Genomic DNA, 21,578 nt, shown 5'->3' with positions numbered 1-21,578 from the left:
TCTAAGGATTTGCGTTGTTTGTTCAAGGTTTAGATGCGTAGATGAAGTTTTGAATATGTCATCGAAGACTTCTTAACTTTGCAAAATATACAAAAAAACCCACACAAAGCTAAATGCAAGGTTTATTGAAAGAAAATATCACAGATAAATCAGAAATATAGTATCCGTATACTACGTAAAAAAGCAATGATATAGAAGTATCGAACCTTCATTTGAAAATCTTTCAGTACTTAAACGATTCACATGTGTGGGCAGACATACATATACATGTAATTATCTACAGTTACGATTTTCAAAAAGTTATAAAACGTATTAAACATTTTCCTTCATGTCCTAAGTTTCTGGTGAAGATATGAGGTAAAGCTCCATAGTGAAGAAACATGGGTATCAGTTACACAGAATGTGTAATTTGTGTTATTTTTTATTTCAAATTATGCCTTCGAGGTCATTTGCACAAAAGGAAATGAGCAACCTCTATATCAATTAAACAAACATTACAGCGATGAAAAATGTTATTTGTAAGTTCAAGGAATTAATACATGTAAAAGTTGGTATTCTGAGCTTAACTTGACATGTTCAAATTAACATATGATACATGCTACTTGCTACTTTAACCCAGAAAAAATCAACAAAAGGCACTAGTAAATGAATTCGAAAGTGCATGTAATTCAAGTTTCCTATTACTTAATCTTGGTCTAATCTAAATTTTACATCAAATAGCAGATATCACGAACTGCAAAAAAGTACCCTTGATAGTTTATATTGGAAGTCTTTATATAATTTATCACAGGCTCTGTTCGTTAAACAGTCTATTAGAAATATCATAGCGTGGAGAAATGGCGGAGTCCAGTTGATAAATAGTTGGTTCAACAGTGTTCTGGTGTATGGCTCTCGGTATGTACAAAGATATCATCTATAAACCAACATAGCTACACACAAGCAGACGAGAATCCGGAGATGAAATCGGCCCTTGTTTATGTCCTTATTTTCACTTCCTTCCACCAACAATTATCTTTTCCAAGGCCATAAACGGAGCCTCAAAGGCAAGTGATGCCACAAAAGATGTCATAAACGTCATCACCGTATGCCCAAGGAACAGATAAATCTACAATAAATAGTATTAACAGTGCTTGGTGAGGATTTAAATCTGGATTTGTAGATCTACCAAACGTAGTAATTCTTTAAAGAAAAAAGTTTATGAAATACGCGCTCCTATATATTCGATTTGATACTGAATACCCAGCAGGCTCACCTCTGATCCAATCTTCACAAAATTTAAAATATGAAAAGTTTACAGACGCGAACGGTTGACAAAACATGGTCAGAAAAGCTGACAAGGTCATAAAAGGGTTTAAATCATACACTTACAACATCAAAATCTGCAAGATACACAAGATTTCTCTTGGAGAACACGTAGATCATCATCATCATTGGATGTACAAGGTAGGCCGCATACGACATCCTGGACAGGGGCACCAATCCACTCCACGACAAGATTGAATTTACGACACCTTCGATAAATTAAATTGAAATGTAGTTTTATTATATGCCATAACTGAATATTAGCGAAGCTGAGTACAATTTGAGTGCGCAAGACTTTGCGCACCTTTATATTATATTGCTATTTACATGTATATCTCTCCTTTGCATTGAGTGGTTTTTGAATTAACACAAGTAATAGCTTTCCAAAAAGCTTGCCTGACTAAACAAATTTATTCAATGGAAGCATGCAAGTATTAATTAGGCTATCTTATCAGAAATGAATTTTAATTTTCGCTGCTGATCATAAAATTATAAACGGAACGTGCAAATTTAAGACAAAATGTCAGTCTTTTCTTCGATCTAGAACATGTACATATATATTACTTGAAATTCATTGATTTTATTAATTCAGTTTTTTAGGAATGTACACATATCATATACATGTAAGTGCATGTAAGCTTGAAAGCTGGAGAGTAAATAGTCGTTTTTTTAAATTTTATTTGTTATATTAAGATGCAAAATCAAATGAAAGGCATTTTTAAAAATTTCCAACCATATGAAATATGAAAAGGTATACAAACACGTATTGTTTTAGAATGTGTGTGAGCAGCTTCATCAAAATCATCTTGACGAGCAGCTTCATCAAAATCATCTTGACAAGCAATTAAAAAAGTTTGAATTCTCAAATTCATGAAAAAAAAACCCTAACTGTAACTTCAATTCAATTAGAATTCCTTATTTGCAGTTTAATTTATTGCATGCTCCTACAAAAGTGGGGGGGGGGGGTCCATGATATTTCCATTTATCCTATAAAGTTAAGAAAAGTGCTAGCTGCCAAAAAAGTGGGGAGGGGGAAGCAGCCTCCCTCACCCCAACCCCCGATGCTACGTGCCTGTGATGTAAACACATAGTGTGCTCTGGGGTATTCGCATGATCCCAACGGACTCGTCAACTATTCGGCGCGCAAAAAATATGAATGAGATATTATGGCGCGAAATCTACGCAAGGAATGAACTCATCCATTGGCAGAGATCCATGGGGAGGGGGTCAGAAGAATTTTTTGACAATTGTTTTGAAACAGTTACATACATGTATATCATACTTTGGATCGGATGTTTTGGAAGAATTTTATCGAATTAAAAAACACATTTGATTAATAATTGTTAAATGTAGTAATGTACATTTAGTAAGACACGCAAGTTATGACCCCTTTTCAAGATTAATGAAATCGCCCAACTGAACGAAAATCGGGTCACACCCCGCTTTGGCGATTTAGTTCCTCCAGTAAACATTCCAGCTGTATAAATATATATTTGTTTTAATCCAAACTGATGACTCTCTTGCAATCATGATAATCCAACGCCAATTATACCATTGTACCGTAATAGACAATATGTTACAACTTATTGCGATGATCCCCTCCCACTTTAATATGGTGGAATGCCTGATCTATTTTTAAATCAGGATTACACACGTGCACTTGAAACCTCTTGCTCGCTATTGTTATAACATGCCATATAACATTTTCATCAATTGTGAATGTAAATGCTGATATCTTAAACATGCATCGGTAAATCTTGTTTGTGAAATATCATGATATTGATTGTCCCATTGTCTGCACTGAACATTTCGGAGATTGCAACTTTTAAACCTTAGATATGCCTGACGTCATGACGTCAGGCAATAATCAATCCGTAACGTTTATTAGATTAAGAAAAAAAACCTGTTATTTTATGGCATTAATCGCGTAAAATCTTTAAAAGGCGCTTATGTCAGCATCGTTTCCTGGTATTTTAAACTATGCGTGAAGCCAAACAAAAAGTAGGACTCGTTCACATATCTCAGGGGCCGTAATTATTTTCACCGGGAATCATATAACAGGGGCATCAACAGAACAATAAGCAGATAAATACTTCTTAAAAACATGTTTCTTAGCCATTATATACCGTAATTTGCCAATTTAACTTAGAAAGAGATAGCCCATTGAAACAAATTCACTTTGATATTATAATACCTGGAGCAGATAGTCGTCTTTTTAAATGTCACTACTTGGTGACTTTTACAATTGTTTTCATAGATTTGAACGAAAAAGAAATCAACAACGTCCTACAGTATCCAATAGTGAAAATGAATAACATTCGACGACCCGTTAGAAAATCCGTGTAATAAATGACTGAATTTTAAGATATGTAAATAAAACTTAGTGCAAGAAATTTCATCAACATTTCTATGGTAGAAATAATGAGACCCGGTCTCGAACCTTTAGGAAGTACCCTTGTGAAAGGAATATATGTTTAATCATCGAATTTGAATAGATTTTTTTACCCCCTCGTCCATAATGACAAGCTGCTATAACCCAGGCTACACAAGCGGCCCACAACGGCCTACCAACGGACTCGTACACAGCACGGAATTCTCGTGACCACGTCTCGCCATTTTCTTTATTTTCACTGTATGTACAATACACGAGAGTAAATCCGATTGAGATAGCCATACTCCACCCAATGAAAGTCTTCACCTGTGAACAATGCAGTAAAGTGACGTATAAATTTTAGTAACATGCACAACATTAGGCAAAGGTAATTTACAACTAGAAATTAGTATTCCATCATATTGGTATATGATATAGTTATAATTTGAATTGAATAGAAAAAACGCAGTTACGTAAAATACTATTTTCCATGGGACCCCACATCGTACAAAATATTGTTTTTGTATCATAAAGCGTAATATAGAGTATGCAGTAGTACCCTTGATAAGTAAGCTTTTGGCTTTTTGTAGAAAATGATGCCGAGGAACAGACCCACACAGAAAGCGGCCACTCGACACCACGGCGTTATGTAGACGTTGTTCCAGAAGGCACCACCGTCTGACTTCATCCTGTTACATATGAAATTCATTTTCAAAGTATTGACTTACATGTTTATTCGTTCTTGATGAATACTGGTAAAATATACCCATAGATTCACCAAAAGATTCAGTGCATTGCACGAGAATAAATGCCGCTTACGTGAAGAAGCTTCCGTTGTACGTGTGCTCTTTGACCCCAGCAGAAACGATTCCAGCGGTCATCAGAAGGAAAACAAAACAGGAGCCCAGTTTGATGTTACTGAGGTTATAAATTTTACGTTGTTAGATTCAATAAAGGAAATTGGTACTATGAAAGTGCATTATTATCGTACTGGTATAAAATGACAGTTGATACAAAGATCTTAGTTTAAATCTTTAGAAAGTTACAACTGAGGGCTGATATGTTCAAACTTATAATAATCGCTGCAGACACAAAACATTGATGTAGACACAAGGCCAAAGGTTTGACAGAGACACTTACACGGTGAGGAAAAAGAGAAGCACAATGGAGACGACGTAAAACTGCATGTCATTTGCAAGGAACCACGACCAAGCCATACACTAAATGGACAACACAACACATGTCAAACGGAATATGCATAATCATAATTATATATAATTATATATATTGTTTACGTTGTCCTCTTTGGGCATTTCATTCATTCGCACCTGTTTGTTAACCAGCACCAGGTTGTTGACGTATAACAGATTCGTCCACCAGCTCTCTCTGCAGTTTTGTGCAGATTCTATCTGTTTTGGCCACATTGGACCATCACCCAGATATGTGGTCAGACAAGTGTATATCATCAGTATGATCATATACATGGGAGTTAGCCTAAAACCAAAAATAAATTTAAGTGTAATGTATCGATTGACAAGCAAATGGATGAAAAACGTTGGTAGTAAATTAGTTTTCTACACAGCACCTCCAAAACCTGTGGAAGTAGTAGTAAAAGACGTAATATCCGATCTTCCCTGGCTCGGGATCTTTCTTTAATTTTGCCATCTGTTTAAGCTGAATAAAAGCCAGGAGCATTCCACTAAATGAAAAGGGGAAAAAATCAAAACATGCTCACTTAATCTTGATAATTAGTGTCATTCTGACTGATTTCAACTAATTGTATAACATTAAAAGTTTACCATTTTACATGGATATGGGTTACCTGATCATGTAGAATGTATCAACAGCATAGCCTGCCCCTACCACCGCCTGATAGGTAAAGCGCTGTGTCATAGGAACGGCATCCACAAAGTTTACTACAATTTATTCATTACACTGTTTCAACATCTTACATCATATGAAATAATCTCCAAGAAACTATATAGCATACACACTTTTCCGTTATATTAAAATTATGAATACACAATTTATGATTTAATTCTGAAATTCATTTCTGAAGATCTATGTACATATCATTGTTATTCTCTCATTGAATAATTTTTTTCCAAATGTTTCTCCTGAAAATGCCTGGAACTACCACATGTACTAGTACCTACGTTTAACGTGTCTTACTTGTTGTCATGACACCTGGATTTGTCACCAGGCCGTAGTTATACGTATGTCCCAAGATAATCCACGTAATGCTAAAAAAACGGATTCCGTGGAGGCATGTGATGGCACCCGGACCACTTTTACCGGACAAAAGTTTGGGGGCATTGGTGATGATCGAAAAGCTCTTCAAGATAGCTCCGAGTGTGCCTTGATGAATATAAAATTTCATCAATTTTAAGTAAGTATTCAATAATGTACATTCTTTTAAAGTTTTTAAATTTGTAGTTTAAGAGTTTATGAGTCCCTTACTGTCCCTCGTTTTATGGGGCGTTGCCTCTGTATTAAGGTGCGGTTTGATGTTGACAGTGAAGGACTTATTTGTATCCGTCTCCGCGTTATTTCCGTTCGGAATCGCGGAGGGGTTGAATTGGTTGTCTTCTTTGTGGTGCATGTACCCAGCCGGAAGTTCTACATTGGTGTTTCCATTTTGTATCACTCCTCCTCCGTTTTGCTTTGAGATATCACCGTTTTGATTTGAGATATCACCGTTTTGCGGTGAGATATCACCGTTCGTCTTCGGTTCGTCATGGACGTACGCTTTGTTAAATGACGTGTATTCGTTCTCGGACTGACTTTTTTTACCTATAACATCATAATGTTTACTCTCTGATTTCGGCTTCAGTTGCGCAGATTTTTTGCTTTCTTGACGGAATTCGTAAACGGTTCCACAAAGAACCAAAAATCCAAAGAAGGACAGAATTATGCTAAAAGAAACATACAAAAAACGAAATAAGTACAAAAAATGGGGGATTTTATTAACTTTATGATTTTGAAAAACAAGAGTTTTAACATACACTGCAGCAAGCGCCGGTGTGTCGTCTCCAATAGAACGTTCCTCGGGACAATAAACGTCTATTGAATCCGCACTCGATCCCATGATTCGACCAAGGAAACCTGACGTAAGACGATACACTCAGATAAATGGTTTGAATGTTACTTTAACTCGAGTGGTATTTCTTCCATGTAGTGTATAAATAGAATAAACATAGTAAATTCTTACCCAACTTCAGAATCCCATCTACGTCCTCTGCTTTGCACGAATCTGGTAGACACATACCTAATGTAAGCAGTGGGTGAATGCCATGGGTGTCCTTTATACAGAAATAGAAATGTTTTAAAGATTCAGACATGCATGTAGACTAATATTCATTGATGCAGTCCACAGTTAAATAGTCCTATTTTCCCTCATCGCTGTTCACTTATAGTTACCAAAGACGAGTAGACTGGTTAAAATAATTGTAATTTTCTCGGGATTTGTTCATAAGCAAATCAAAAAGTGTCGATTCGTGGTAATTGGTGTCCATAAAATCAAAGAAATATAAGTCAACACAAAAAATGATATACCACAGAAGTTGGTATAAACCTTATCATGACAGTAATGATATCAAAATATTGATTTCTAGTGATTTAGTACTCACAAGTCCCCCTAGCACAGAGGGATCCAGGGCCATTGTAGCTCGGCAATATTTTGTATCAAATTCCCGAGGGTAACGGGACGCGGTTTTGTTTAGAGCGCCGATGACAATGTTTCTGGGAATCCTGCCGTGGATTGCTAGACAAGAGTCGTAGGATCCTAACGAGGTAGTGTGTCCTCTTAGCACTCCGGAGGGTATCTTGCCTGTGGCGTCAAACACTGAAGTAGCAAGGAAAAAACCCTAAAGTTTCTATGTGATGAAAGATTTATCAAGCAATAATATAGCAAACTTATACAAGTTGCTTGTGTTTATCAATAATATAGCAAACTTATACAAGTTCCTTGTGTTTATCAATAATATAGCAAACTGTTACACGTTGCTTGTGTTTATCAATAATATAGCAAACTTATACAAGTTGCTTGTGTTTATCTGTCTATCATGGTTTATTATGTGTAAGATTCTGCAAAGCCTAAATTTGTCACAATGGTCATGACGTCTTACTTTGCCTCAGTTGGACGATCAAGTATTTGTTTCCCCGCTATCCTTAGATGTGAACTTAAAATACATTGTAAACTTTATATTATAAATCTGCTGTAAACCCCCATTCACATTTGCAATAACGGCCGACGGTATCTGAAGCAAAAATTCTTCGGGTGACAGTCGACAGATCATCAGCCGTTACACCCGCCGATATCACTTTTTTTTCGTCGGCCGACCAATTTTGTGTTCGTCAACCTAAATTAAACTGCGTCGATGGCAGATTTCTGAAGTTGAATCAGTTGTTAAATAGTCCGTATAGCAACCTTCGACAGACAGTTTTATAATGTCCGTCGTCAGTCGATCAACATTTAGGCATTCGGGTTTTTCATAATTGTCGACCGGTAGACACCGACTGAAGACGAAAATCGACCGAAGGTCGACTTGTCTGTCGGGCGATTTTGAGAAATCGTCTGACGGACGACTGAACGTTAAATATCTACCATTTATCGCTCGATAAGCTGCTATAAACATCTATCAATACATTGAAGCGATGCCACCGAGGTTACAAGTGAAAATTTATCAACTGCAGAATTTTTTTCAAATCAATTATGCAACTGCAATCATGGTCGGCTGACAATGGTTTTCTCGGGGTGTCAGTTTCAACTATAATCCTCCCAAACAGGCACTATTTATTTTATTATACTAGAGAAATGTTTACTGCTTTTGTATAGAAATGACGTGAATTCTACGGCGAACCATACGCGCATAAATTACGCGCTTGTTACAATTCGTTGTGTTACCCGTTGCCAAGTGTGTTGCTAACGCTGAGGGTAATAAAACGGATTATCAACTACGTCTTAACTAATCAGATTTCAGTATTTAACATGAAAGTATAATAAACTAAAATATGTAATCGGCCTCTCTCCTTTTTTTCTAGAAGTATGTGTTGAATTTAAGAGTAATCAACAATATTAACACTTTTCAAGATTTCGTTTACATCCTCCCCAGTAAATTAAAAATTTACAACATGAAACTGCCCCCACTCCCTTCACCCATCCCGTCCTATATATAATGTTGAAGTATCAGATATAATGACGAGTATCAGCATATAATGTTGAAGTATCAGCATATGAAAATAAAGTATCATCATGTAATTTTTAAGTATAGTGTATCACCATATAAGATAGAACTATCTATCATCTTTATTCACAGGCTATTTGAGGCGTTCGATAGTTTAAGCTTTAGTTAAATGTCATGATGTACGAAACACGTTCAGTTTTCATATATGCTATTATATGTCCAGCTAAATACGTTTAACCCAAATAGATAAAGATGTGTCCAATATTTAGAACGTCAAGACCAAAAATGGCGACCGGGTACCCCAATGGGCGTTGGTACATGTATTACATTTGCTCTCTAGTGATTGGGGTCAGGTGTTTATATTATATATAATAAGCACAAACATTGCTTATAACTCTCAAATTGACATATACCTGCCCATAGTGAATGATATAGATATATATAAAGAGCACTAAAAATGATGGCTAACGATACGAACAAAATATATTATTATACTTTCATGTTAAATACTGAAATCTGATTGGTTTAGACGCAGTTGATAATCCGTTCTATTACCCTCAGCGTTAGCAACACACTTAGCAATGGGTAACACTATATAAATAGTGCCTGTTTGGGAGGGTAACAGTTGAAATTGACACCCCGAGAGAACCATTGTCAACCGACGCGAAGCGGAGGTTGACAATGGTTTTCTCGGGGTGTCAATTTCAACTGTTATCCTCCCAAACAGGCACTATTTATTTTGTTATACTGAATGTCTTAATTTTAAAGAAAATTTCACTTCTTTTATATAGGAATAACGTGAATTCTACAGCGAACCGTTCGCGCATAATTTTCGCGCATGTAACATTTTTTAATGTTACCCGTTGCTAAGTGCGTTGCTAACGCTGAGGGTAATAGAAAAAATTATGAACTGCGTCTAAACCAATCAGATTTCAGTATTTAACATGAAAGTATAACAAAACGAGTTGTTACATGCGCGTAAATTATGCGCGTACGGTTCGCCGTGGAATTCACGTCATTTCTATATAAAATCAGTAAAAAAAAATCTCTGAAATTAAGACATTCAGTATAACAAAATAAATAGTGCCTGTTTGGGAGGATAACAGTTGAAATTGACATCCCTCGAAAACCATTGTCAACCTCCGCTTCGCGTCGGTTGACAATGGTTTCCTCGGGGTGTCAATTTCAACTGTTACCCTCCCAAACAGGCACTATTTATATATTGTCAAATTTTCGGGATAACCAGTTTCTTCCTCAGTACAAAAGAAATAAACTACATGGGTAAAAACAAAGAAAACAAAATCTAGCGCTACTACTAAAACTACTGAAGAAACTATAAAAAAGAACAACTACATTATAAACTGTTTTAGTTCACATTTTTAAAGAAGAGGTTAACAATGCGGTCGATCGCTCTAAAGTAATCAATCGACTATATATACATGTAGATATCATATCATCTGGACTGATGACAAAAAGGAAATATTTCGTTAATATGTTATTCCACAATCAGGTTGAACATGGGGTTAAAAATAAACAAGATAGGGTCTGAAATCTGACATCGTAATCATATCATGATAAGGCTTAATATTCGTGGAACGCAAATTAGGAAATGTGTATCAAACTAATGTTTACAAATGATTTATAAGATTTTTCACTATTGTTTATATTGATACGTAGAACGCTGTTTTCGGGGTTTTTAATTGTCATTTTCGATTTCTAATATACAGTGTATAATTTGTAATGTTCTGTATTCTAAATAATAAGAAAACACACAGCATTTATGATTTAATTTTTGTTAGTGATAAAATAGAAATTATGTGTCTTCTTGAAAATGTGTATATATAGCAATATTTTGTAAACATATTTAAACCCACACGACACTAGCTTACTTAATTAAATCTGTGTCAAAAAGAATTCAGTCATTCTTATCATCAAAGTTGATGGTCATTGTCTATCGTGCCGATCGTGTATTTGGACCAAGCTGTCGGCAGTGTTAGTACATGTGTACATATACCGGTACTGTCCCCGTCGTCTATCCCCTCGTGTTTATTATGTAGGTGATTATTTGCACTGACCAGTGCATATTTAGTGCTATCGCAAGGTATCTGGGTACAGTCTGTGTATTGTATATGTGTTATCACCATTTCAAGTATCAACAGACCGTAGAGCCAAAGTGCACTTTCACAATAATAGCCATTATTTGTATATACGAAATGTAACATGTGCAACGGATCAAAGAAACTTTGTCTCGTTTTTTCCCCCCGAAAAGTTTTTAAAATTAATGATCTTGAGATAAGAGTGTTATGTAACTACTAGCATTATAATTTGCTGTAAAAAATATCCCTGACAAAATATGCAAAAAAGTCTCACTTGTCAACTGACTTGATATTATTTCTTACTGTTAGTAAATTAATTAGTTTTAATTCAAATTGTTACGGTTTGTATATAGCAGCGTGAAAAAAGCGAGGATTTTTTTTCAGCGGTTACTGTACAGTGTAAAAGCTGTACTCAATAAAAAATGTAAAAGATATCTGGAGGAAAAATTCTGAATTCGATACCTTTTAAATTCCATACTACATATTACATACTGGATTATCAAATTGAAATCGTTACTATTAAAATATGAATTTTCATAAAACTCCTTTTAAGCAAATCAATTGTATCGAAAAAGGCAGTTAACTAAAAATAAGGTGAATTGAAAGTTTTTTCCCGTTTTTAGGACTATTGTCCAAACTTAAAAATTCTTGCATTACTTACTGACTCTTGCCCACGCCAGATCGCTTCTCTGCATCTCGTTGACGGCATCCAGGACGTCCATGGCATCTTCATAACAATCTTTGTTCATTTTGGAATCCTTGGTCAGAGGCATCAGCATGCGGGCACCGCCAAGTCTGGTGATATCATGTATCGTCCCCACAAAGTCCATTTTGCTGAGAATCAGTCCCCCTAACTGACTCTGGTGGTCACGCAGCATGGTCCTGTTCCACTTGCCCACTCCAGATTTGTTGTAAGCATCCGAAAGATGATCGAGGACAACGTCTGCAACCCGGCCTGCCGTGGGGTCCTTAGTACCCTGCAGCATTCCTCCCAGAATAATTCCCGCCGCCTGAGCTCCGACTTTGGACACAAGATGGGCCCCGGCATCATACATAGAGGCACCAATTGACGGCTGATCAATTCCTACAAAGTTACCGACCCATCTTGCCTTGTCCCCCACTGACATGTTCTGGGCGGTCACTTTCCCGTGACAAACAGAAAAAGCTGAGGATACAACTAAAATTAACGGGATAAATTTCTTCACACAAGTCATGATCATTCAGTCACTAGTATTTCTTCTTCGATACAAATGTTACCAATGGGCTTGTCCCAGGACCTCTTGGTTTGCAATGTTGGAAGGTAATAACAAACAATGAGATAGACCTGTGTTGATATTGAGTTATCTCACGGACTAGAAGGGTAACCGAGGAATCTCCGCGTGGTCTTGTAAACAAAATCAGCTGATTGTCAATATTACCGCCTTCCTTACCTGCAGACCACCACGTGATTCCTATGTTTTTACTTTATTTCATTAAATATTTGTGTTTTACATGTATCAAAGTCCAGTTGTAGGGTTCGAAGGTCCATTTTCTGGGTGCATTATGTGACTCAGTAGTAAGGAATCGATTATATTACGCAATAGGGCGTAATGGAATGGTTCAAGTTCCCTCAAATGCTGTTTTAATGTTCGAAAAATTTTAAACATTTTTTTAGACTATAATTCATCATTTTTTTTTTTACAAAATCAAAGTGTTCATCCAAGGAAAACTTAATATTTCCTTAAACTTAATCAATATGTGTACATGAGATAGGGTATTTTGGAAATCATTTGATTGAAGCAAATACATGTATCTATTGGCTTTGTTGCAACGGTAACATATTAATTTTTTAGTTTGGGTAGGACATCATTCTTTATATCATCATCAACCAGCACCTCAAAATATCTGAAAAACTGGTTTTTGAATTGCTTAGTGCTTGAAATCGTTTCAAATAATTTCCTCATGCTTTCAGCCTGGCATGCCTTTTCCGTTTTTGGTTTTGGACTTTGGAACAAGGGAATATTCCAAAGATTCCAATTGATAGGCAACGCAAAAATGACTCTAGTAAACTCGTCACGTACGAATAAGACGCTCAGGCTAAATGAAAACATTTTTTGCTGACAAGGGAGGGCTCAATTATTCATATAAATTTTTTGCTATAAATAGAGCCCACATAAGGTCTTATCTGAAAAGTGGACTTTGATCTTGAAATGTTGAAAGTCGAACCCCCCCCCCCCCCCAAACACACACACACGTATATGTATATTTAATATATAAATGTAATTAAGTTTGTTTTGGAAAATTCAAGTTTTGAACTTATGACTGCAAAATTGTGCAAACAACTGCATAAATGACAAAAAGAATAAACCATACACATACTGTAAAAGTTTTATATATATATATATATATATACAGTTGTATGGCACTTACTAAAAAGGTTTAATGAAATCTGTAATGGTCTTGGTTGACTCCCTGAATCCGGCATGCATATCAAAAAATGAATTATTAAACTTACTTGTATATACCCAAAAGGGGATCCGAATTTGCTATTATACATGTAAATGTTTACAAAATAAATATGACAAAAATTATATACAAGGGTCAATAAAAAAAATAGGAAGACTTTTACCATAGCTTTTTAACTTAACGTCATATTATTCCTTTTGGCAGACATAATTTAGCAATAGTTTCAAATAGTTTGATGTTAAAAAAATAATAATAATATGTCTTAATTTTTATGAACTATTCAAAATGTTATTCCTGCAATAATGAGGTCACGGCGCACGGTCAAAACTTATGTTATGTCAACAATAAACCATATATTGTCGAAAGTAATATTTCCAAAAATTGGACTTTAAACCAAAGAATATTGAAATCTCAAATTAAGTATTGTCTTGCTATTTTATGTTCCAAAAATTGACGCGATATAGTGTTTCATTAAACAGATATCGGTTACTAAAGACAGATAGTCCTATTTAAAGATTGAATATAATGAATAACCTTCAGATACATCTATCACTAACGTTACGTACGTTTAGAACAATTCAAAATTATACGTAGGTGTACACATTAAAAGAAAGACCATGGGAAATATCAATCTATATAATAAATCAAACACATTGAAGCTTATTCATAATGTTATTACTGGAAAATATCTGGATGTAGGTTTTAAAAGATGTACTCTGAACATCATGACGTCAGGCATTTGCCAGTCCCACAGTGACATGTTTGCACCTGTCTAAGGTGCACGTAACTAAAAAAAACAAAGGTGCCATATGATAGAGCATTGGTTAAATAGTGCATGAGATATTTACCGTTGAAAAATATATTCCTACGAGAAAATATTTTTTTTTCATGGGGAAAGCAATTTTTCTACAGGATATTCGGAATTTCATATCGGAAAAAAGAACTTCCTTTATGAATTTTGATTTCGATAGGATTCGACAAAACTCCCATAGGATTTTAAAATCCGATAGGAAATTTTCATTTTCTATAGGAAAACTACCTTTCTGAGCTAAATTCCTGTAGGAAATACTTTTCTCGTACATAAAATATTATTTTTAGAAAATTCTGTATGATTTTCAATATTCCAAGTAGGAAAATTATTTTTCCTATAGGAATTTTTATTTTCTTGTATGATATTAAGTTTTGAAGGTAAATATCTCACCTGTCAGGAGATACACTAAAATCAAAAGTGGTTATATACTTTTTAGACAATGACTTAGCTATCATTTATGCATGAATTTTTACGAAAGTAACCTGCATCTTAAGCGGATGTAAAATGGCATCTTGACACTGGCATCATTATCTGGCACAGTGTTTTATCTTAGGTTTGAAAGTTATGTTGCATTCTACGAAACAGCCAATGGGAGCCAGCGTTATCAATATTTTACATGAGAGAACAACGCGTACAATTCCGTAATCAAAGAAAATGTGATATTGGATGCAATGAGCAACAATGATATTTCATGGTATAATGTTCATCTATCATCGCACTGCATGCATGATAGACATATATATCAAAATATATCTTAATTAATTTAAATGCGTATAATTTTACCCAAATATATTGTACTCTTGATTACATTGGAGAGATATATATATAGGTTTCCTATACACTGCAAAGCCACATAACCTATTCTACAATATGTTTAAAATTCATATTTTTTGTGAAGAACTGATTTGCAAATATTAATTTCTCTGTGGAAATTATGTTAAAATTATATCAATCAATAATAATACCAGTAATGACTTATGGGTCTGAAATATGGATATCCGACATCAAATGTGATTTAATGTCTTCAGAACAATTTACATTTGAAAAAACACAAAACCTTATTTTTAAAGACATCTTGGGGGTACACAGAAAGGCATCAAATCTTGCTGTTTTATGTTAATTAGGACAATTTCCTCTGTATTATCTATGTATTGAGAATATGTTCAAATTTTATAAGAGACTGGAAGATATGGAATACAAAAATGACTATAATAATTAATTAGTAACATCTGCATTCAAAGAAGACAAAAAATGGACTTCTAGAGTATCTTGGCAAAGAGCTACAAAAATTAAATATCAATTCTTTGAATATATGTCACAAAATTTTAAAGAACAAGTTAAAAGAACAATATCAAAACAAAATACATGAACAACTAAACAATATATGTAAAGCTGACTCTGGAAAATTGTCTTTTTATAGCAAAATTGTAAACCAAAATGAATATGAACTTAAACAATACTTAAAACTACCTTTAAAAAAATGTGACAGATCTGTTCTAACAAAACTAAGAATCAGTGCTCATTCATTATTTATTGAAACTGGTAGATATTCTAAACCTCCTATTCCAAGAGAAAAACGTCTACGTAATTTTTGGAAATTGTTTATTGAAGATGAGAAACACTTCGTATTGTATTGTTCAAAATATGACCAATGTAGATTGAATTATAATGATATTTTTAATGTGAACACATATACAAATGTCAATCCCATTAAGGAACTTGTCAATCCTAAAAACGTTACAGCTGCTAGAAGGATATGTTGTTTTCTAAAAAACTGTTTCAACGCTAGAAAGGAAAGTCAACAATGAACACTTACCCAATTTTATGAATACCAATAATAGTCTTCGGACAAGCCTAGTTTTGTTCACCCAATGTTTTGTCCATTGTAGATTTGTAGTGGAGATTTATAAGTTAATGTTTAACTTTTGCATGCTATGTTTTATGTTTTTGTTTTATGTAACTCATATTCATGACTGTATGCCGACATGGTAATTGTCAATAAATGAATTGAATATTTTTCTTTCAGAATAGAAAACCTTTAATAACATATTACCCAACTGACACAGTTTGCATTGTATTCTGAGCATACTAACCCTTTCTCTCACGATGATGTCATCACTGATACGTTTATCTTATAGGAAGCAGTAAATGATGTCACTCTGCTTCCAACTTATTAATTAGTTCAGCATCGTTTAATATATGGTGTAGTTTGATTTGCTAAACCAATGACAGTATCTATAAACACATACGTACATGTATATCTCATCATTTGTATCTTTGCAATCAGCCTTTGGTAGTTATGCAATACCACCAGTCTACATGTAGATGACAGCATTGTAGCAACCTCTAATGATATAACGTCCACTAATGATATAATGTTGCATTAGTGGTCAGGATGTTGACCGCAAATGATATAATTTAATCATTAACGAACAACCTAACCGTCCGCTAATGATATAATTTCAGATTTATATCATTAGCGGTCAAAAACTGTAACCTCTAATGATATAGACAAAAAACGGGAAATAAGTACTATCTTGACCACTAATGATACACATCTGTATATATTTTCAATTGTATTAGTGAATGGATGTGCAACCTTTAATGATAAAATATGATATAATTTAATATAATATTAAATCGTATTTGAGTATACCTGCGCTCTATACTTACAAGGGCAAAGTATCAAGGAAAAATGACGATATTTACATTTGGGAAAAAATGCTTAAGTGACGTCATAGATGGACAGGTCAGAGACAATAGTGACTAATGTTGAGTCTAATATGTTAGACAACCTCTGTATAACGTTGGATAAAGATTTGATTTTGATACGATACTACATAAGAATTGGTTAAAATTTTAGGGGGGGGGGGGGCAGTTATTTGATCATAGATATAGTCCTTTATTGTAAAATACACCATTCTGACATTGCCCCTGATATTTTGCGTTTTTACTTGAACTGAAATAGTCGCATACAAACAAAATACATACAATTTACGACTTCGTCGGTTTACTTGAATTCGAAGATCCAAAATTGATTAGCATTAATCAAAAAGGAGTTGTGCTAAATATGTTTAGTTGAAGAAAGTTTGAAGAAAAGCAATTTTACGATATTAAAAAAATTAGTGTTAAACTTGAAGCGGGATTAGCATAAAAAAGGTCCAGTTCATAAGACTATTTGCTATTGTGGTCTGTAGCACAATTGAATCACTAATCTGTTGTTAAGTTGAAAATGTGGGTTTGTTAATTTTATATTAGAACAACAAAGAACGTTAATTAAAGATAGCTGAATTAAAACTACTTTAACAATGGTGATTATGTCAGTGTACCAAAGAATATTGACCCGGTTTGAAAACTAACCTGGGTTTGATAAAATTATATCATTAGTGGTCAACATCCCGACCACTAATGCAACATTATATCATTAGTGGACGATGTATTATTAAAGGTTGCTACATACTACGTTTTCAGTCTAATGAAATATTAAAGGATTGAAGTAAGAAAAATCAACCTTTGAAATTTCAAATTACCTAAGACGGCAAATATAGCGGATAGTATGAAACCGAAACTTTTATAGTACACACATGTAAAATTAAACTGTGAAGAGCAAGTTACACTTCTGTTCGAAGACAGTTCAAAACTCTGAAGTCAGAGTCAATTTTCAACAGGATCAGTTTTTAACGTGTCGATGTCATTAGAAGTTTGAAAAATATTTTTCAAGCTGTTGAAAACTGACCCCAGGTATAATTTCACGACTTTTGGTATCAGTCTTTCAACGTTGAAAAATGATATCCGGGTCAAATTCACGTCAAAACATGGCTGAGACAAATTAATCCCAATTTCACCTGATGATTTTCGCCATTTTTGACTGCGACATTTGATAATTTTTTTATGCAAACAAGATCACAATGCTTGGTGTTCTATTATCTCATATTCGTAATAATACGATGTCTTTTTAGTTTTCGATTGATGTTGTTTCCAGGGGAGTAAAAAGGCCAAAGGATAATAAACGCACATGTTCAACTTCGATGTAAACAAATTATCTTGCCACACTGGATTGGCTTGGGGTTTTTATTGTTATTTGTTTTATGCCTTTAAATTTACTTTAATTTAACATGTCTTTTATATCATAATATCATAATCAATATTTTATATCATAATATTACTTTATACGATGCATATATTTTTTCTATTTGTATCAATAAGACTACACTTAGAATAACATTATTTTCATAACTTATTACATGTATAGACGTATTTCATTTCTATCCAACAAAGGCGCATTTATAACTCTTATCCAGGCGAGCTTTACTGCTTCGGAAGTCGTCAATGCTCGTACAAATTTTAGAGCATTAATCATTTTGATATTAATTGAAACATGTCGATAATTAAGAATTATATTTTTCTGTTCCAGTACTCTCAGTACTTTGATGAATTTCCTTATTGGCTGCTAGCCTCTACGGGCTGCAGGTGTCGCTACAGTATTTCAATGAAGGTTGATAACATGGCTGACGCAAAATAATTCCCCAATTTTCTTTTGAATTTGGGATGTTTCCGCTCGAGACAGGAGCTGATTTTTTATGAGATGAAAACCAATGTGTAAGAATGCGTCAGAAATGTCCAATATTCCCTAAACACACCCACGAAAAAGTTTGTATCTGTATTGAACACAATATTTTTTTCTGTCAAGTCAAGATCAGTAGCTTATTAATCATCATTTAATATTGTTAATCTTGCAAGTTAAAGAAAAATATTAATTAAACTAGATACGATCTCGTTACGAATAACGAGTAGGTCTTCCTTGCGATTTCTGTTTTAAATCATGCCATGAATAATCGATACAATTTCAGAATTACCCCCCCCCTACACACACACTTTCAGATAATATATACAAATCCCTAATTACGTTATAAATGGGTGTGGCAATGAGTTTTCCAGATAGATATTGCTACAATCAACAACTTTGCTTCTAAATTGCATTACGAAATCTTAATCGTTTTTATGTAATTTGTAATTGACTTTATGAGTCTCTTCCCCCCCCCCCCCCCAAAAAAAGGGGCCAGCCTCTTTTTCTTGATTTCTTTGAAAAGGTCTTAAGAATACTAACATTTTTTGTTCTTACACCCATCTAAAATTGTTGATCATTTTTGAGATACAAATGATTGAATATTTTAGAAGCCAGCCCTTTAGATCCTTAATGGGGACAAAAATTCGTGTTTTGATAAGTGGAATCGATTTCAATCAAAAATTCAAACATTTTCTCCTCTATGATGTCTAACAAAATATTTCTACTTCCCTAGATAGATCGTGTCAAAGTTTAAGTACTTTGGCCCCTAAAAATCCCTAATTACGCAATAAATGGGCGTGGCAATGATTTTTTCTAATAGATATTGGTACGATTAACAACTTTGCTTCTATAATGCATTACAAAATCTTTATCGTATTTAAGTTATTTGTATTATAGTTAACAAGTGTTTTGGACCCTAAAAAAAGGGGCCAGCCCCTTTTTATTGAATTTGTTGGGAAGTACTTTTTATTATCTACCACTTTTGTTATATATATGTTAACAAAATATTAACTAATAAAAAGATACAGATCAAAGCGTATGAAAATTTTGATTCAAATTTCGTATCCAATTTTCGAGCCCAGGCGAGCTCCTAAACTTTGCGCCAATGGCATTAAAAAACTGCATTGTGCTCAACTTCAATCTATGGTCTACCTATCCTGAAAATTTTATATTCATATCTCTGATAGTCTCTGAGTTTATGTCTGCACAGAATTGGTCGTAAAAATTTACAAAATTAGCCGTAAATCGGAACCGGAAGTGACGATTTCAAAATTTCAAAAAACTTCTAGAATTATAACTTCTGGCAATCATCTGTGAAAAAATGGTCGAATTCGGCCGAATAGTTTTCGAGATATCGCGTGCACAAAATTTGGGGAAAAAAATAATAATAACTAGATACGACCTCGTTACGAGTAACGAGTAGGTCTTCCGTCCGATTTTTTTTTTTTTAGTTTAAATGATACCATGAAATATCGATACAATTTCAAAATTACCCCCCCCCCCAAAAAAAAAATTAAGATAAAGAATAAAAACCTTAATTACGTCAAACATGGGCCTGACGATGACTTTTTCAAACCGATAATGTAGAGATCAACAACTTTGATTTTATAATGCATAACAAAATATTTATCGTTTTCAAGTTATTCGTAATAGGCTTGACGAGTCTCTTGGTCCCTAATTAAAGGGGCCAGCCCCTATTTCTTGATTTTATTGGATAGAACTTTTGATTCTCTACTACTTTTGTTCTATATGTCTTAACAAAATATCAACTGATAAAGAGATACTGATCAAAACATATGAAAATTTTGATTCGAAATCTGTACCCCATTTTCGTGCCTAAGCGAGCTCCAAGGTATAGCACCACTGGTGCAATACAACTAAATAGTGCACAACTTCAAACCATGCTCTACCTACCCTGAAAATCTCAAAGTCATATCTCTAATAGTTTCTGAGATCAGCTCTGCACAAAATTGATCGTAAAAAATTACAAAATCGACCGTAACTCCGGACCGGAAGTGACGACGAAAAAAATTCAAAAACATATAAAATTCAGATAATGTCCCATCATCTGTGAAAAAATTGTTGAGATCAGTTGAGTAGTTTTCGAGAAATCGCGTGCACAAAATTTGGAAAAAAAAAATAATAAACAGTACGAAAACAAAAAGGTCTTCAGTTGGAAACGGAAGACCTTAATAAGAAACAGTACGAAAACTATAAGGTCTTCCGTCGGAAACGGAAGACCTTAATAATCACTGATTGCGACTTGTCTGATAAAAATATGACTTCTGTTCATTATTGTGCTGTCAATTAATTATCATGACTTCTCAAAATAAATTAAAGTTGAAGCGATTAACCGGAAATATTACATAAACGGCCGGTATTGGTTTGACAATCTTAGCAAACCACGGCCCACATGAACGATCATGATTGAGAGAGGTATATATAAACGGACTCCGGACCATGGCTTGAGACGATGTTGTTTGAAATATATGCCTTTTAGCTCTATCTACACAGCTTAACAACAAGAGACAGTTCTTAGTCTTAATAACAAACTGTTGCTATCGGGGAAAAAAACAAAAACAAAAATCCATGAATCGGCATGAATATCGGACAATATTAGTGTCCTTTCTGATATATTTTATTTATCAAATGAAATATACAACATAAGCAGTCGTATTGTATATTTTATTTGATAAAATAAAATATATCAGAAAGGACATTAGGAATTAAAATATGGAGCTGAATTTTTTTATCAGAATACATAATAATTGCGTAGAGCAAGTTCCATTTCAGAGACAGT

The 21,578-nt window shown here is 34.2% G+C and overlaps 1 protein-coding gene across 1 annotated transcript; it reads right to left on the bottom strand.

The window, feature by feature from the left end:
• Nucleotides 1-104: 104 nt before the first annotated feature.
• Nucleotides 105-12,313, bottom strand: LOC128188379 (uncharacterized). Its single transcript, XM_052859389.1, has 15 exons — nucleotides 11,617-12,313; nucleotides 7,303-7,517; nucleotides 6,885-6,975; nucleotides 6,679-6,778; nucleotides 6,134-6,588; nucleotides 5,846-6,031; nucleotides 5,496-5,589; nucleotides 5,259-5,372; nucleotides 5,002-5,167; nucleotides 4,814-4,893; nucleotides 4,493-4,591; nucleotides 4,233-4,362; nucleotides 3,808-4,000; nucleotides 1,369-1,511; nucleotides 105-1,105 (listed from the first exon to the last, which is right to left on the bottom strand). The coding sequence occupies exons 1-15, from the start codon at nucleotides 12,173-12,175 to the stop codon at nucleotides 989-991; spliced, it is 2,742 nt and encodes a 913-aa protein (XP_052715349.1). The 5' UTR covers nucleotides 12,176-12,313; the 3' UTR covers nucleotides 105-988.
• Nucleotides 12,314-21,578: the final 9,265 nt, after the last annotated feature.

Source organism: Crassostrea angulata, chromosome 6 (genome assembly GCF_025612915.1).
Source record: "Crassostrea angulata isolate pt1a10 chromosome 6, ASM2561291v2, whole genome shotgun sequence".
NCBI classification, from domain to species: Eukaryota; Metazoa; Mollusca; class Bivalvia; order Ostreida; family Ostreidae; genus Magallana; species Magallana angulata.
This window is presented reverse-complemented; position numbering and strand designations above follow the sequence as displayed.

What these genes read in the sequence shown, in the direction of transcription:
- LOC128188379 (XM_052859389.1), bottom strand. Translation starts at nt 12,175, where the DNA reads ATGATCATGACTTGTGTGAAGAAATTTATCCCGTTAATTTTAGTTGTA. An exon ending in TCCAGGTGTCATGACAACAA is followed by an intron (nt 5,590 to 5,845) that starts GTAAGACACGTT and finishes AATAAATTGTAG; the next exon opens with TAAACTTTGTGGATGCCGTT. An exon ending in TACAACGGAAGCTTCTTCAC is followed by an intron (nt 4,363 to 4,492) that starts GTAAGCGGCATT and finishes CATATGTAACAG; the next exon opens with GATGAAGTCAGACGGTGGTG.